This window comes from Capra hircus, chromosome 20 (genome assembly GCF_001704415.2).
Source record: "Capra hircus breed San Clemente chromosome 20, ASM170441v1, whole genome shotgun sequence".
Classification (NCBI taxonomy): domain Eukaryota; kingdom Metazoa; phylum Chordata; class Mammalia; order Artiodactyla; family Bovidae; genus Capra; species Capra hircus.
Genome location: NC_030827.1, coordinates 23,270,558 through 23,288,544, shown reverse-complemented (window position 1 = coordinate 23,288,544; position 17,987 = coordinate 23,270,558). Strand labels below are relative to the sequence as shown.

Here is a 17,987-nt window from a genome sequence, read left to right as displayed (position 1 = left end):
ATGGAAAAAATTTTCTGTAGTTTAAAGAAATAACCAAACAACAAAACAAAAATCATAATTTATGAACACATCATTTATATGAATACAAAGATGCACTTTAAACAAAATTTTAGCATGTAAGTTAAGTCCATTTTTAGTCTGATTAAATTTTTAAAAGAAAAGAGAAAAAAGGAAAACTCAAGCATCATTATTCCTTACCAAACTTTGGTGTAGTAAAAGTGAATTCTGGACCATCCTTTCCACCTTCATCTGTGTATGCTGCCATTCGTACCATGTACAAAGTGTCACTAGTCAAAGAGGACAGTGTATATTCTGTGTGGGAAGAATCCACATTCACAGCTAGAAGAAAGCAGTAAGTGCACTTTAACCAACTACTCTTGCATGGTTTGGCCTATATTTGACATTGGGAGAACACGAAAAAGGAATCAAACCATATTTCAACTAGAAAACAATGTATTTTTAGTAGGATCATGAAGGCAACCATAAAGCATATTTTCAGGTATCTCTTTTCTGAGCATAAAATGCTATATTAAGATGTAAAAAACACAAGACTTAAATTAGTATTTAAAAGCCTAAGAAAAAACACCTGATTCTTAATAACTGATATAGCTTTATTACCGATTTCATTTCCAATGACGGTTCTATAAAATATAGTATAATTTCTGATAAATCCATTCTGAGCATCAATAGGAAGGTGGTCCCACTCTAAGACAGCTTCATTTTTCCCCACTTTTTTTGTCCGAACAGTAGGTCCTTTGGAAGGTGCTGAAACAGAATAAGGTATTTACTAACTGAAAAGCATAAGAATTTAGTAAACCATTAGAACTTGGTAAAATTTCATTATCATGGAATTATTTGAACATGAGACATACCCTTATTTAAAAAGGATTAATGTCTTTGTCAGTACAAAATGCAATGGTTTTTCAAAGAAAGTAGGGCTGGACTTACCAGCTTGTTTAAGGTATGCCTTTATATGCTCGGGGCTTCCTGGTCCATCATCATATACTGGAGTAACTGTTATCAAGTAACATTTCTTCTCTACTAGGTTTCCTAAAGTAAGAATAGTGGATTAAGCATTTTCTTCCTTATAATGAAAAAAAAAATTAACTCTATTACTTACTTTTAAAATTATAATTTCATGACCACTGAGGTTTCTTTTATGTATTCATTTATGTTTTTAAAATTGAAGTACAGTTGATATACAATGTTAATTTCAGGTATACTAAATAATAATTTGACATCTGCTTGCATTATGAAATGATTACCATTGAACTTTCTTTTAAAACTACAACTTTTTAAGTAAACACTGCCTTTTGTGTACTAGATTCAAGCTTAACAGTAAATCTTTATGAAAATAAAAGGTTATTTTTATTGCCAATAAGTGAATAAAAATATTTATACTGTCAATAAAAGTAACAAATGACTGCATTTATAATCAGGATTTATCAAATGGGTCTTTCTTATAGTTTGACAATTTTTGTACATTTTACCTAATTGAGACCTGCCTATGAGCAAGATGTCACTAATCAGAGCTAGGGAAAGCACAAATGGCTGTGGCTGGCCAGGTGACTGGGGAAAAAGAGAATTAAGTATCATTTCCCACAACAACAGAATTTTAAAAGAAAAAATTATCTTAAATACTTCCTTTATTTATAATCTTTCCAAATTAACAAAGTAATCTATGTCTTTAGCACACAACAACAAAAAAATTTATTTTTGTTTATAAAGTGCAGTTTATACCTTCAACAGGAACTTACATTTCCTTAACTGTTTATTCATGAAGTTATATATGCTTCTTTGTCTTCATAAACAGTCATTTTCTTAATGATTCAATATTATCAGGAAGATAATTTTTATATTCTGCTTATACAGTGATGTTTTACCAGGCCTACTGAACTCTGTGGGAATACTTGCACAAACTGAAGGTCTCCAGAGCCTTTGCTCTACTGTCCAGCTATTGTCCAGCTAGGGCTTCCCAGGTGGCCCCAGTGGTAAAGCATCTGCCTGCCAATGCAGGAGATGCAAGAGATGCGGGTTCAGTCCCAGGGTGGGGAAGAGCCCCTGGAGGAGGATACAGCAACCTACCCTGGAGAATTCCATGGATAGAGGAGCCTGGCGTGCTACAGTCCAGGAGGTTGCAAGGAGTCCGACATGATTGAGCATGTATGCCACCCGTGGTCCAGTTATTACCAATCTATTTCCTCTATAGCTCTACTTTGCTTTTACTTGGACAAGACTGATAAACTAGACAAGTGGGATTAGTAAAATTATATGTTAAATAATGGGTTAATGAAGGCCAAACAGCCTATGTTATGAATAAAGCTCTTTATGGCTATATATAAACAGCATATTTTTTAACAGCTTTCTTATGATTAATGATATTATTTGTAGCTGAATTCTAATGGTTATCCGCTTTACACACATACAAACTGAGTGCTTTGCTTTCTCTTTAAAGTTGTTCTATCACTTTAAAGCTACTTGAAAAGTAGTAACTTGCAATGAGAGCAATCCATACTGGAGCTCTTACTTTCTGTCCTTCATTAATACTTCCAGTTTAAAAGATAAGAAAATCTAAGTTCTGATTCTGCTTCTCTTGTTCAACAGCTATAAAAAGTTAACCAGTCATCCAGATGCTCAGGGAAATTTTTCTCATCAAAGGATGAAGTTAAATCAGGTACAGAGAACATACTAGTTAGGAGCAGAGATTGGATTACCTTGTATTTTTCTTACTTTACAGTTTTATGAGCATTCCTTTTATGATCAAAACAACAGGAGAGTATTATAGAAGACAGTATTAACCCCACTTAGCATTGGAGAAGGAAATGGCAACCCACTCCAGTATTCCTGCCTGGAGAATCCCAGGGACGGGGGAGCCTGGTGGGCTGCCGTCTATGGGGTCGCACAGAGTCGGACACGATTGAAGCGACTTAGCAGCAGCAGCAGCAGTCTATAAACAGACCCTGAAGTTTAGTGAGGTTAATAAGTGTGACTTGCTGAGAGTCACAAATCTAGTAAACAAGAGTTGACTAGTAAGAAACAATGATAAACTGGACGTCTTTTCAATGGACCACAAAGCCTACAAAGCAGAAAAGTACAAGAAAAATCTGTCCAAAGAACTAGAAAAAGGACATCGACTTAAGTGTTTCTAGCAAGATATACCTCTTAAATAGGTGCGATGTACAGTACCATCTTCTTGTTGCCATTCTGGGATACAGGGCAATTTATCAGATAACACACACCACTCAAGTATGTATCTGTTTACAGATTCATCTGGAGCAGTCCATTCTACCCAAAGCACGTTATCTTTGGGAAATGCTTTAAGATTGGTTACCGGGTGAGTAGCTTTAAAAAAAAAACAACAAAGTATGAATACTGATATGATAAATGAACATTTAAAACTCTGAAGTTCCAATACTTTACATTCATTTTCATAACCATGTGATCTATCTTGCTATCATGTTTTTGTAGCACATAAGATTAAACTGTATTTACATGAATAAAAGCACTAATTTATAAACAGTCAATTTATTTTCAAATGTTAATTCCTTTCCCAAAATTCTTCAAGTATTCTGTGTATATAAGCTGCATTTTATTCTTTGAAAGCTACAGATAAAGCTATAAAAAAATAATATATTTAAGTTAAATGTATATAATAAGTTCCTCAAACCTAAAAAATATATTTTTAAAAAAGACAAATAATCGTAAAATGCTTAAATGAACTAAGCTGCAAAGTTTAAGTGAACCACAAAATGATGGAACGATTTGGCTGCTGATTGATTTCTAAAAATTTAACCACCGTAGATACTGAGGACATAGTCTTAGGATACTTATGTTTTTATAGGAGTCCTGTCCATACCTAACTACCCTTTACCATTTGTAAGTGAGGCTCCATCTTAGGGACAAACCTTGAAAATCCCAGGCAGGGATAGTTAAAACAGACGCATCTGATTTGCCAACAAGATTTCTTGCTGTCAGAGTTGCTACATAGCGATCATTTGTGAGGTTTACTGTCAGTTTTGTGTCTTTAACTGTGTAATTTTGTGAATGTGATTTCCATTTTGTGAGAGTCACTTCATAATCCAAAATTTTTCCATTAGCTTCAAAAGGAGGCAATGTCTGTAATAAAACAATTTACTTTTAAAACATATTTCATAAATCTTGAACAAAGGTAATGTTTTTCTTCATGTTCACAAATTCTGTCAAATCTCTAAATATTTAATTGCAAGGGGCTGGCAACCTTACTTTGAACTCACTACTGAAGGGAAACTACTACACACTGAATGAAGAGTAAAAGCATGGCTTCAACCAAGAGGGAAAGTAGCACCATTCTGTTAGCTATTAATTCTCTATACAATTCTTCACTGATGGTATGCTGGCCTAAACTATTTTAAGTCTGAATATTTTATTTTCTACCTTATTTTAGCATGATCCATTCATGACCATTTATGGAGTGCACAATAACTTTATTTCCTATTACCAGCATACATTCTGACTACCCCAAATGTTAATTATTTTTTGAGGCACTGAGGAAAGTTCGATAAAACACAGGCCCCTTATAGAACTTTCACAGAATTATGCTGAAATATCTATGAGGTATCACTAGCAGTTTATGAACCATTTTTTTAGTATATATAAAGCTTTGCATTTTTATTAAAGTTATCAAATACTATTTGATACCAAAAATTAAGCCCCACTCATGATACCATATAAAACATATTTATATGAGATAAAAGGATATAGTCAATTTTTTTTTCTTACCTTCCATTTGAGTTGTACAGATCTAGTGCCATGAGCATGAGATGGCTCTATCTTATACCAGAAACTTGGTGCCTTGGATGGTCCTAAAGAAATGATATAAAGTTTTTAAAATAAAAGTTTTTATTATAACAAGATAAGCTAAAACCCTAGAAATTATTCTCTTACTTTGTTTTTAATATTCTTGCCCTTCAATGATATGGTGTCTCTATTCTTTCTTTACACCAGCATTTTCCCACCTCAGCATGATATGTCTTGGACTTCACACCTTTAGTCAGGGTGATAGCTTGACAATTTAGATTATATTGCAACTCTTTAGTAATCTTAAAATTGTAAAGGTACAAATATATCCTAAGCAATAACCAAAGATGCATCACTTTCTTATTGCTAAAAATCAAACTGAAATATATTTAAATACATGTGTATAATCCCTAAATGAATATATTTAAGGATATAAGACAAAATAAATGGAGTAAGCATAGTATTAAGTTTATTACCTTATATTGGGAGTCAATGTAATGGAATATAATATAAATAAATTCACAGAATTGTTGTAATAATCACCAACCATGTGAAAAAGCACTTTACAAAACATCAAATCTGATTGCTAATTAAGTTTTAAAAATTCAAAAACTTTACAATTGCAAAATATGGCATTAAATAGAATAAAAAACAATCTGAGTAAAATCTAACCAATGTTGTGCTGACCATGAAGAAGTTAATTACAGGTGGACAAAACAAAGAGGAAAGGCAGACCAGAAAGGCTGGGGGAAAGGCTGCTGGTACAGGGGGTTTGAAGAGATACATACATGAGTACAGTGCAGCATCCCAAAAGAATAAAGAACACAAAGCTATAAAGGAAATTTTAGAGGCTAGAAATGGTTAAAACAAAACATGTTTTTTAACATCAATTGTTCTGATGTTAAAAAAACTCTGGCTTCTTTCACTAATTTGAAGAAATGCATATTCCAATTGTTCATAGCTTTTTGGACACCAGGAAATCTCTTTTGATTTGACAAAGGTTATGTGCCATCTCTCCAGAAAATGCACACATGTATGAAACGCAATATTTTGTCTATATCTTAAAGTAGTTTAGGAACTCCCTCAAACTGATCGACGTACTTTTAAACTCTTCAAGAATACCAGTTTCAAAATTCCTAGCCAAGACAAAGGAATCTGACTCCCGAACCAGCAAGCATAGGATTACTTTCTTTCTTGGCATTTTTCAGAATAAGAGAATATTTGCGGTGGAGAACGGTACTTTACTTTTCTGCCTTTGACATTCTAAATTCACATAACTTTCATGAAACCTTTGGCAGAGCTCTGTGGAAGTGAAGGGATTTAGGAGGTAGGGAAGGTTTCAAAGTCATAGCTGCTGCCACTAACACCTCAAGAGGGTGACCGTGACAAGAAAATGCTCAGAAAAAAAAATCTGTATTCCATAGGATTATTTTAATTAAAGGCTAACTGCTCTGTAAGACTGTGTTGGTTTCTGCCATGTATCAACGTAAAACAGCCATAGGTACACACATGTCCCTTCCCTCTTGAACCTTGCTCCCACCTCCCACCCCATCCCACTCCTCTAGACTGTCACAGAGCACTGGTTTAAACTCCCTAAGTCATCCAGCCAATCCCCACTGGCGATCTGTTTTCCATATGGTAGCATATATGTTTCCATGCTACTCTCTCCATTCATCCAGTCCTCTCCTTCTCCCCAGTGGCCACAAGTCTGTTCTCTTATGTCTGCATCTCCACTGCTACCCTGCAGATAGGTTCATCAGTACCATCTTTCTAGATTCCATATGTATGTGTTAATATACAATATTTTTCTCTTTCTGACTTATTTCATTCTGTATAATAGGGTCTAGGTTCATTCACCTCATTAGAACTGACTCAAATGTGTTCCTTTTTATGGCTGAGTTAATATTCCATTGTATATATGTACCACAATTTCTTTATCCATTCATCTGTCGATGGACATCTAGGTTGCTTCCATGTCCTTGCTACTGTAAATTATGCTGTAACGAACACTGGGGTACATGCGTCTTTTTCAATAATGGCCTTCTCAGGGTATATGCCAGTAACAGGATTGTTGGGTCATATGTAGTTTTATTCCTAGTTTTTAAAGGAATCCCCATATTGTCCTCCATACTGGGCTGTATCAATTTGCATTCCCATCAACAGTGGAAGAGGGTTCCCTTTTCTCCACACTCTCTCCAGCATTTACTGTTTGTAGATTTTTTTGATGATGGCAATTCTGACTGGTATGAGGTGATTTCTCATTGTAATTTTTAATTTTGATTTGCATTCCTCTAATAATGAGTGATGTTAAGCATCTTTGCATGTATTTATCAGCCATCTGTACGTCTTTGGTGAAATGTCTGCTTAGGTCTTCTGCCCACTTTTTGATTAGGTTGTTTTCCAGGTATTGAGTTGCATGAGCTGCTTATTTATTTTGGAGATTAATCCTTTGTCAGTTGCTTTATTTGCTATTATTTTCTCCCATTCTGAGGGTTGCCTTTTCACCATGTTTTTAGTTTCTTTTGCTGTACAAAAACTTTTAATTAGGTCCCACTTGTTTTTATTTCCATTATTCAAGGAGGTAGGTCATAGAGGATCTTGCTGTGATTTATGTCAAACAGTGTTTTGCCTATGTTTTCCTAAGAGTTTCATAGTTTCTGGTCTTACATTTAGGTCTTTAATCCATTCTGAGTTTATTTTTCTGTATGGTGTTAGTAAGTGTTCCAATTTCATTATTTTTCAGGTAGCTGTCTGGTTTTCCCAGCACCACTTATTGAAGAGACTATCTTTTCTCCATTGTATATCCTTGCCTCCTTTGTCAAAGATAAGGTGCCCATAGGCGTGTGTGTTTATCTCTAGGCTTTTTATCTTCTTTCATCAGTCTATATTTCTGTTTTTGTGCCAGTACCATACCGTCATGACAACTGTGTTTGAGTCTCCTTTTCCCAGCCTTTGGGGTTGTATTCCTTCTTCCTTTTAGTTTCTGCCCTTGGTGGGTGAGGTTGTTCCAGTGGTAGGCTTTACGTTGGGAAGGACTTGTGCCTGCCTTCTGAGGGGAGGAGGGGAGTTTTTTCCCTCTGATGGGCAGGGCTGTGTAAGGTGGTATTCTCGGGTGTCTGTTGGAAGCTGGTCTGCCGATGACTGGGTTTGTTTTGTTTTGCTTGTTCTTTGGGTGAAGAATCCTGTACTGGGTGCTGCTGGGTCCTGGATACAGGTACAAGTCTTCATGGGAGTTCTTACTGATTAACACTTCATGGGGTCAGGAGTTCTTTGGCAGTCTAGCGTCCTGGATGCAACCCTCTCACTCCAAAGGCTCAGGGCCTGATATCTGGCCAGGGTACCAAGACCCCATAAGCCATTTATTATGGCATTAAAGAGGACTGAGACAACCATAGGGCTTCCCAGGTGGCTCAGATGGTAAAGAATTTGCCTTCAATGTAGGAGACCCAGGTTCTATCCCTGGGTCAGGAAGATCCCTTGGAGAAGATCATGGCAACCCACTCCAGTATTCTTTCCTGGAGAATCCTATGGACAGAAGAGCCTTGGCAGGCTACAGTTTCATGAGGTCACACAGAATCGGACGTGACTGACTTTCACTTTCACAACAAACACACAAAACAGAAAACAAGAAACAAAAAATGAATCCCAAAGAGTACATACAAAACCAGACAAACGTCAAAAACAAAGGTGCATGCACACACGCACACGCAGAACAATCCAAATAAAAGAAAATATAAGAGTGACCTGGTGGTGAACAAAGGAAACCAAAAACGGTATCTCGACCAATTAAAAACAAAACACAAATCAGAAAACAAGACAAAAGCAGACTGCCAACTGGGGAATAAAGCAAAAAAAAAAAAACAAAAAAAAACCAGACTAATGAACAGGGTGAAAGAAAAGGAAGGCAAAAGATGGAAAAGCAAAGTTAAATAGAAGTATATGAAACAAAATTATATATATTAAAGAATATACCAGGAAGAGAACAATAAGAAAAATAAACAAGCAATTTTTAAAAGAAAAAACCCCATAAAACTGCAAAAAGACAACACAGACGTAGAAGTATATAAAGGAAATACAAAGTGTGATTAAAAAAAAAAGTTCTCCAAAGCTTAAATAGAGTTAATAATAAAATGAACAACCACAGCAACAGGGGAAAAAAAATTCCAGAACCAACTACAGAATGAATCAGAATAATAATAATAAATGTTTTTCTCTGATCTCAACTGTCAGCATCGTTTCCCTTACTATGAATCACCTCTGCCTCCCTAGAAAGCCCTCCAATACTGGGCTGGTCTCTGGACCTGCTGTGGGGACAGCTCAGACTCTATAATCTGGCCCTATTCCTGAATGTTCTTGCCTCCAATGTCCACAGCTGCCAGAGTTAGGCATTTTCTTTTGTGGGAATTCTCATTCTCCTTTTATATATTCCATACACACAGAGTCTGCCTACTTGACTGTGTAGGTTTAATCTGCAGTTTGTACAGCTGGTGGAAAGGTGAAAGGTTTTCAACCCTCTTCCTTAGCCACATTGCCTCTACAGTTTGATTGTGGTTTTATCCCCACCTCTGAATATGAGTCGTCCACAGGAGTCTGCTCCTGAGGATGCCTTGGAGGACTTGGGTCTGCCTCAGTGAGGACCGGGTGTAGAGGTGCTTCGATTATGGGGACCCTGGCAGTGCCAGGAACGCAAGGGAGCTGGTGGCCACGGGTACAGAAGATATAGTGCTCTTAGGGTTTTTCTAGCCTCTGGCCGCTCTGTCCCAGAGAGGATAAAGCATGGAGGTGGTGTGGCTACTTGGATCATGGCGACCTTGGCAGCACAAGGGAGCCTGTGGCCATGGACACAGGAGGTATGTTAGGGTTTTTTCTAGCCTCTGGCAGCTCTGCCCCAGTAGGGATCAAGCGTGGAGGTAGCATAGTTGCTTGGATTGTGAGGACCCTTGAAAGGTTGTTGCTGAGCCATGAAAGATGCAAGGATTCTTGGCCTCCAGAGGAGAGAATTCAACCCAGGGCCAGTAACGAGGCTTGATCACTCAGAGCTTTTGTGTAATAAAGTTTTATTAAAGTATAAAAGAGACAGAAGACTTCTCACATAGACATCAGAAGAGGGCAGAAAGAGTGCTCCCCTGCTGGTCTTTAGCAGGAAGTTATATATATATGTACACCTACTAGCAGGCTGCTAATTAGAGAAAGGAAATGTCTCAAAACTTCAGAGAATGGCACCAGACCCCTCACCCACAACATTCATTTTGAGACAACATTGGCACAAGGCGAGTTATCCCAGGCCACAAAATGATTGACAGGAATCTTGAATAAAGGCATCCAAACAAATACATAGTCTCATTAACATAGATTAGGAGAACAATTGTATGAGTAAAACATACTGGTTTGTTGAGCCATTATCGGGGGGGTGGTGGGGTGGTGTGTGTGTGATTATCGGGGGGGGGGGGTGGTGTGTGTGTGTGTGTGTGTGTGTGTGTGTGTGTGTGTGTGCTTAGTCGCTCAGTCATTTCCGACTCTTGCGACCCCATAGACAAGCCTGCCAGGCTCCTTTGTCCATGGGCTTCTCCAGGCAAGAATACTGGAGTGGGTTGCCATTTCCTTCTCCACGTGATCTTCCCAACCCAGGAATTGAACCCAAGGTGGCTCAGAGGTTAAAGTGTCTGCCTGGAATGCGGGAGACCCGGGTTCTGTCCCTGGGTTGGGAAGATCCCCTGGAGAAGGGAATGGCAACCCACTCCAGTACTCCTGCCTGGAGAATCACATGGAGGGAGAAGCCTCGTAGGCTACAGTTCATGGGGTCGCAAAGAGTCGGACACGACTGTGCAACTTTACTTACTTACTTACTTACTCCTACATTGCAGGTAGATTCTCTACCAACTAAGCTGTGAGGGAAGTCCCGTATATATATATGCAAAATATATAATTTTGTATAGAGAAGGGGAAAAAAATGTGTCACGTGTAGTTTGTTTCCTCCTGCCGCTTGAGAAAAAATGTCTGACACCTGCAGCCTATTTCCTCCGTCTGGAGACCCCTAGCCTTCCTGCCTGTTACCCTCTCACCCTGGAGGCACAAAGTGTGCAGGGATGCCAGGTGCCTCAGGTGCAGGAGCTGTGGCACTATTAAGAGTTTTTTTTAAACCTCTAGCAGCCTCTAGCCTCAAAGGGCCTCCCTGGCTGGTCCTTTCCTTGTTTCTTGGCAAAGAAGGCACTCAAAGGTCCCCCTAGGGTGGTGATGAAGTGTCAAAGTGTTAGTCGCTCAGTCATGTCTGACTCTGCAATCCCATGGACGGTAGCCCACTCGGTTCCTCTATCCATGGAATTCTCCAGGCAAGCATACTGGAGGGGCTTGTCATTCCCTTCTTCAGGGAATCTTCCCAACCCAGGAATTGAACCCGGGTCTCCAGCATAACAGGCAGATACTTTACTGTCTGAGCCACCAGGGAAGCTGGCTGGGGTGCTCCTCTGTTGCTCAGTGTGTCAGGCACACAAAGGGCCACCCTCTGGGTTCTTTCTCTGTTGATCAGCTGGCATGTGGGGAGAGAGACTACAGAGATGGCTCCATCCCCTGCATGTGACTCAGCAGTATCACCTTACCTCCATGACTACCCGACTTTCCTCCAAAGGCAATCCCCTCTGCAATCTCCTCCCTCACGTCCCTGGGAGCCATCTCCCTGCAGTCAATAGCAGACCTCACCCCGGGATTGCTCCCCAATCCCTACATTCCAGCTCCCAGCCACCACATGTTCCAGAGGATTTGCAATCCTGTCTGGGATACATATGGACGTGGCAAGGATCATCTGTGTGGTTCTCACTCCATCCAGACTGTCACAGATCAACTGCTGCACTCTCTAACAGCCTCAAATGCTTCCCTGAATCCCAAACAATGCCCCGGTGTGGTGATCTGACACTTGCTTCGGTTCCCTCACTCTCCAAGTACAGGTCCAGTCCTGCTTACTCTCCTCTTTCTTACTTCCTTCCTTCATCCTGCCAAGTTTTGTGTGGATCTATACATTCCTTTCCAGGGGTCAGGGACTCCTGCCTGCTCTCAGCTGCTGTTCTGAAAGATCTTCTGTATCTGAAGATGTATTCCTGAAACATTTGTGGAGGTGTACTCCATGTCCACTACTCCTCTGCCATCTTGTCTTCCCTTCTCCCTACGATTATTTCTTGATGGTTATAGATGAAAGGGGAAGGAATCTTACTTCATATTGTGTATCCTTTTATGCCTTTTGGATTCTACTTATATGCATTGTATTATCACGAAAAACAAAGGGAAAATTAAAATAAACCAATCAATCAAAATGCAACAATGCTTTTTCAGGGGCTTATTAACTACTGATAAACAAATGAATAAAAACTACAGTACAGCTATCTTTTTGACAGTGAAGGTCTAATGCACATTTTGGTAGGTAGTATGATTTTACGGAGAAGGCGATGGCACCCCACTCCAGTACTCTTGCCTGGAAAATCCCATGGGCGGAGGAGACTAGTAGGCTGCAGTCCATGGGGTCGCGAAGAGTCGGACATGACTGAGCGACTTCACTTTCACTTTTCACTTCCATGCATTGGAGAAGGAAATGGCAACCCACTGCAGTGCTCTTGCCTGGAGAATCCCAGGGACGGGGGAGCCTGGTGGGCTGCCACCTCTGGGGTCACACAGAGTCGGACACGACGGAAGTGACTTAGCAGTATGATTTTAAAGATTCAGGATATGATCCTCTAGTTAGAGATATTTTGAGACTACTCTCCTTTAATAAAATGTTCTAGATTTACCAACTATCTAGATTTACCAACTATTAATGATTTTCTCATTGTATCTAAGACACCATTCCACAATTTCCTTTAATTATATTAGATTTGTACTATCAATAATGTATATTAAATTTTACATCTTAAGATCCTTTAAAAAGTGTAAAATATCAGTTTGAATAAAATGTTCATAAAAGATGCAATGAAGTCTATATTATTAAAAGCAGATAAAATATATAGTCAAAATTCAATTTTTTTCTTCATATATTTATTTACTTACTATCTTCATATGTGATACCACTTGCTTCTTCACTCCAGTCACTCCAATATCCTTTACCATCTTCCTTCATACAACGAATCCTAAACACATATTCTGTAAAAGGTTTAAGGTCCTGAACGGTGAATGAAGATCGGGTAGATGATGTATCTTCAGGAGGAACCTGAAAACAAAGCAAATTGACCAACAAAAAATCCTGAGGTATTTATTACACATCTTCTAAGCTGCCTAATATTTAGAAGCTAATTAATGAAACAAGCCTAATAACTAATGAAAAAAAGACTAATTTGACTCAAGCTCTGCAGAGAAATAAATCAAAGTGAAAAAAGCACTCAAAATTAGTAAAACTTAACAGGTTTGGGAAATATGGAAACAACTATTATTAATCTTCTCATCCTTTTTTTATTTCTTTCTTCTATGCTCCTATAACACTCATGGTCTTAACAGGAAAAAGAGAAATTCCAATTAAAATTTAATTCAAGGAGGGTTTACTAAGGGAAATATGAGCAGAGTGTAGGAAACCTCATTAGATAGTACAGGCAGTACTCTGGGCTTAGTGGTGTTACCACCTTTAGAATCTAAGGGAAGAGGGGTGGTACCAGAACCTGGAAGAACAGGGTCACAAAGGGTTAACTTGAGAGAAGTAGTGACTTTAGGTTGAGACAGGAAAGCTTTATGGAGGAAGCAGCGCAAAAAAATATGCTGATCTCACTTCTCTCTCCTCCCTCTTGCCAAGACCCCTCCACAACCAACAGATACAATCCATACAGGTCTGCATTCCAAGACAAAGAGTAGGTGAAGAAGGGTAGAATATAAATCTAGAGGGGCAAAAAGGAAGATATCCAGCCCAATTATGAAAAACAAAAGCTATCTTTGTAGATAAACTTGGTTTTCAGAAAAAAAAGAGTAGACTAAACATAGATTTAGTGACTTCCCTGGTGGCTCAGGCAGTAAAGCGTCTGCCTACAATGCAGGAGACCCAGGTTCGATCCTTAGGTCAGGAGGATTCCCTGGAGAAGGAAATGGCAACCTACTCTAGTACTCTTGCCTGGAGAATTTCATGGACAGAGGATCCTGGCAGGCCCCAGTCCATGGGGTCGCAAAGAGTAGGACACACTTCACTTCAAACATAGATAAAAGGTTCTTTCTACCACTCTGAGATTTCAATACTGAATATAAAATGTGTCAGTCTTTTTTCTACAAGTGAATTAAGATTCTATGATATTGAAAAAATTCTGAAGAACTTCTGGTATGTATCTTTTCTGTACAATCCTCATGTACAACATGAGGCATTAATCCACTTTAGTTTGTTGCTTTTTCTGATTGTATTCTGAGCCCATGTGGAATAGAGGACAGAAGCAGGAAGGTCACGGGCTCAATTCCCTTTGGAGCTCAGAGAAACAAAGCAAACGCATACTGTTAATGATAAATGGAGTTATAACAGAGAGTAGTATGCAGATCTCAATGCTATGATGATAACCTTTTAAATTAAAAGCTCCTAGTATTTCTTCTGCTTATAACATCATCTTTAGGTGGTGGTGGTGGTATTCAGTCACTAAGTCAGATCCGACTCTTTGCAACCCCATGGGCTGCAGCATGCCAGGCTTCCCTGTCCTTCACTATCTCCTGAAGTTTGCTCAAATTCATGTCCACTAAGTCAATGAAGCCATCCAACCATCTCATCCTCTGTTACCACTTTCTCCTCCTGCCCTCAATCTTTCCTAGCATTAGGGTCTTTTCCAGTGAGTCGGCTCTTCACATCAGGTGGCCAAAATATTGAAGCTTCACCTTCAGCATCAATCCTTCCAATGAATATTCAGGGTTGATTTCCTTTAGGACTGACTGGTTTCATCTCCTTGCAGTTCAAGGGACTCTCAAGAGTCTTCTCCAGCACCATAGTTTGAGAGGATCAATACTTTGGTGCTCAGTGCTCTTTTATGGTCCAACTCTTATATCTGTATGTGACTAGTGGAAAAACTATAGCTTTGATTAGATGGACCTTTGTTAGCAAAATGATGTCTCTGTTTTTTAATACACTGTCTAGGTTTGTGACAGCTTTTCTTCCAAAGAGCAGGTGTCTTTTAATTTCATGGCTGCAGTCACCATCCACAGTGATTTTGGAGCCCAAGAAAATAAAATCTGCTGTTTCCATTTTTTCCATCTATTTGCCATGAAGTGACATGACCAGATGCCATGATCTTAGGCTTTTGAATGTTGAGTTTTAAGCCAGCTAGTTCACTCTTCTTTTTCACCTTCATCAACAGGCTCTTAAGTTCCTCTTCAATTTCTGCCATTAGGGTGGTATTATCTGCATAGCTGAGGTTGTTGGTATTTCTCCCAGCAATCTTGATTTCAGTTGGTGACGCATCCAGTCCAGCATTTCACATGATGTGAAAGAAGTTAAAAGTAAAGTGTTAGTTGCTCAGTCGTGTCCAGCTTTGTGATCCCACGGACTGCAACCTATCAGGCTCTTCTGTCTATGGAATTCTCCAGGCAAGAATACTGGAGTGGGTTGCCATTCCCTTCTCCAGGGTATCTTCCCGACCCAGGGATTGAACCTGAGTCTGCTATACTGCAAGCAGATTCTTTACCATCTGAGCCACCAGGGAAGCTCACATGATGTACTCTGCATGTTAAGTTAAATAGGCAGGGTGACAATATATAGCCTTGACGCAGTCCTTTCCAAATTTTGAACCAGTCCATTATTCCATGTTCAGTTCTAACTGCTGCTTCTTGACCTGCATATAGGCTTCTCAGGAGGCAGGTAAGGTATTCCCATCTCTTTAAGAATTTTCCAGTTTGTTGTAAATTTGGGTATACAGTCCTTTTATTTTTCAATCTTATAATCCGTCTATTTTATGGGTTGGCAAACTTTCTATAAAGGGCTAGACTGTAAATACTTTAGGCTGTGGGCCAGATGGTCTCTGTTGCAGTTATTCAACTCTTTCTATGCAGCACAAAAATCATCAGAAAGAATACGTAAATGAATGCTTGTGGCTGTGTTCCAATAAAACTTTATTTACAAAAACAGATGACAGGCTGAATTTGGCCTGCAGATGTAGTTTGTTAATGCCTGCTCGACCTTACCCATATAATCTCTTCATTTTCACTCCTCTACCTAATCTGCTCCTGTTATCTGTGGTCCTTTCACCTCTCACCAAAAATGCTATTCCCTCTCATTCTGCATCACTCCCATATTTCACTTAAAATCTACTGTGCTGAGCAAAATTGTATTCTCTGTCTGGATGTCTTCCTATTGGTCCTTGCTTGAAATACAGATCTAGAAGTGTCAAGCAAACCACTTCACATAACCAGAAATTTAAGACATTCAGAAAATGACTGAGACTTTTAGGTTAGTGGGTTAAAGACAAGACTATTTGAATAAACAGTAACTTTCAATTTACCTGGTTCCAAGTTGAGGCATCTTTGGTCCTATATTGAATGTCATATTTCAGAGTTATAAAACTCTTAAAACGTGAGTCAGTCCATGTCAACTTTAAAATACTAGACAGTTCCTTTGAGCTGTTGACTGATAAAATATGTGGTGGATTGAGCTTCACTGAAAAATAAAAAAGATCCTAATGTTTACCATGGTTTACTTTTATAATTTCTTACAAAGTCCAATATACTCTTTATATTTTATTTCATAATATACATTTATTCTCACCAAATGAACAAATCCGTCTAAAAAAATGCTATATCATACTACTATAATGGAAGGAAAAGGTTCCTAAAGAAATTCTAGTTCTTTTCCTTGTCAATTTATTACTTTTGCTAATATTTTCAGGTTCAGATATTAAAAGTTAAATAGTAATGACATATGGAATTTAAAGAGTATAAAAATGAAGCATATACACTATGACTATAATGCTATAAGATGTTTGATATCTGAATAGATATCAGAGGTAATATTAAAAGCAGCTGCCAGTGTGGTTGGATTATGGATATTTTTCTTTTTCCAAAGTATTTTTAACATTGTTGATAAAGTTAATTTGCAGAAGTCACTAAGAAAATAAATGCTTATTATTTTATATTAATTAAACTCAAAACTAATAAATTCTCAAATTTAGGTTTATAAGTACCTTTATCTATAGGATCAAAATTGATATGATCTGAGGCAACCTTCCCAAGGGCATTCTCTGCTTCTACCCAGACTTCAATGTTGACAAAATACACAGGAGGATAATCAACAGTGCATGAGGTGGGGGTATCACGTTTTGCTTTACAATCATCAAACTTCTCTGTTGCCCTAAATACAAAAATGGTAAAGTCAGTCATTAAAAATAGATTTGAATAAATTAAGAGTGAAAAAGGTTACTTGAAAAGAGTTTGATGAGACCCAGATTATCATACCTTAGAAAAAACAAGTTAATTTCAATAAGTTTAAAACAAACTATTGAACACTAGAAACAAAATTTGTTAAAATTCACCTGTTTTTCTTTAAAACTGAGTTTCATCTATATCTTAAAACACAAGATTATTTTCAAAATTTTACTCCAAGAATATATTTAGAATCTTATGCTCTAACCCAATGACCCTTCTCCAAAACTTATTAGTGATATTAGTCCTGTTTTTTTCCTTTCCTTGAACAGAACCTTTACGGTATTAGCAATGTCTTTCTTTAAGCACAGTATGCTTTTTCAAAACACAATATGCTACGAGGTGATAGAGCAGGTATAGAATTTCTATCCTTCCAGAAAATTCCCTCAGTCCCTTTCCAACCACTAAACCACTTTCTAATTTCTATTACCATAGAAAGTTTCTAGTGATATGACTAAATTTACTCACATACATTTAAATCATGCATCAATTAAGAATATATATGCATATATATGCATATATACATATATATATGCACGCTGTTTTTTAAAATAGAAGGATAAATCAAAACCAAACCAAAACGGGTAACCTTTGGAAGGAGGGGGTAAATAAGGTAAAGGAGACAGGGAATGGAGACTTCTATAAAATACTTTGTCTTAGAAATTTGTGTGGATTAATTTATTACTTTATACAATGAAGAAAATTCTTAAAAACCACAGGCAAAATGAAACAGCTCAAAGAAAGGAGATATAGATGTTAGATGAATTAACTAAAAACATATAGTCTGGATTTTAAATTGGAAATACCAGTACGAGTTCATGATGTATTTTATCTTAAAAACATTTTTTGTTCTTTCCACTAAA

At 38.0% G+C, this 17,987-nt stretch overlaps 1 protein-coding gene across 1 annotated transcript in view; it reads right to left on the bottom strand.

Annotated features, from left to right (window-relative positions):
• The window catches only part of IL6ST (interleukin 6 signal transducer), a 68,851-nt gene that overhangs the window by 13,393 nt on the left and 37,471 nt on the right, over positions 1 to 17,987 (bottom strand). Inside the window, exons 5-13 of the mRNA XM_005694692.3 lie at positions 16,887 to 17,053; positions 16,209 to 16,363; positions 12,808 to 12,967; positions 4,759 to 4,841; positions 3,906 to 4,116; positions 3,160 to 3,342; positions 949 to 1,050; positions 619 to 765; positions 199 to 339 (exon numbers count right to left, since the gene is read on the bottom strand). Of these exons, the coding sequence (XP_005694749.2) occupies positions 199 to 339; positions 619 to 765; positions 949 to 1,050; positions 3,160 to 3,342; positions 3,906 to 4,116; positions 4,759 to 4,841; positions 12,808 to 12,967; positions 16,209 to 16,363; positions 16,887 to 17,053 (1,349 nt within the window). The remainder of the gene's footprint in view (positions 1 to 198; positions 340 to 618; positions 766 to 948; positions 1,051 to 3,159; positions 3,343 to 3,905; positions 4,117 to 4,758; positions 4,842 to 12,807; positions 12,968 to 16,208; positions 16,364 to 16,886; positions 17,054 to 17,987) is intronic.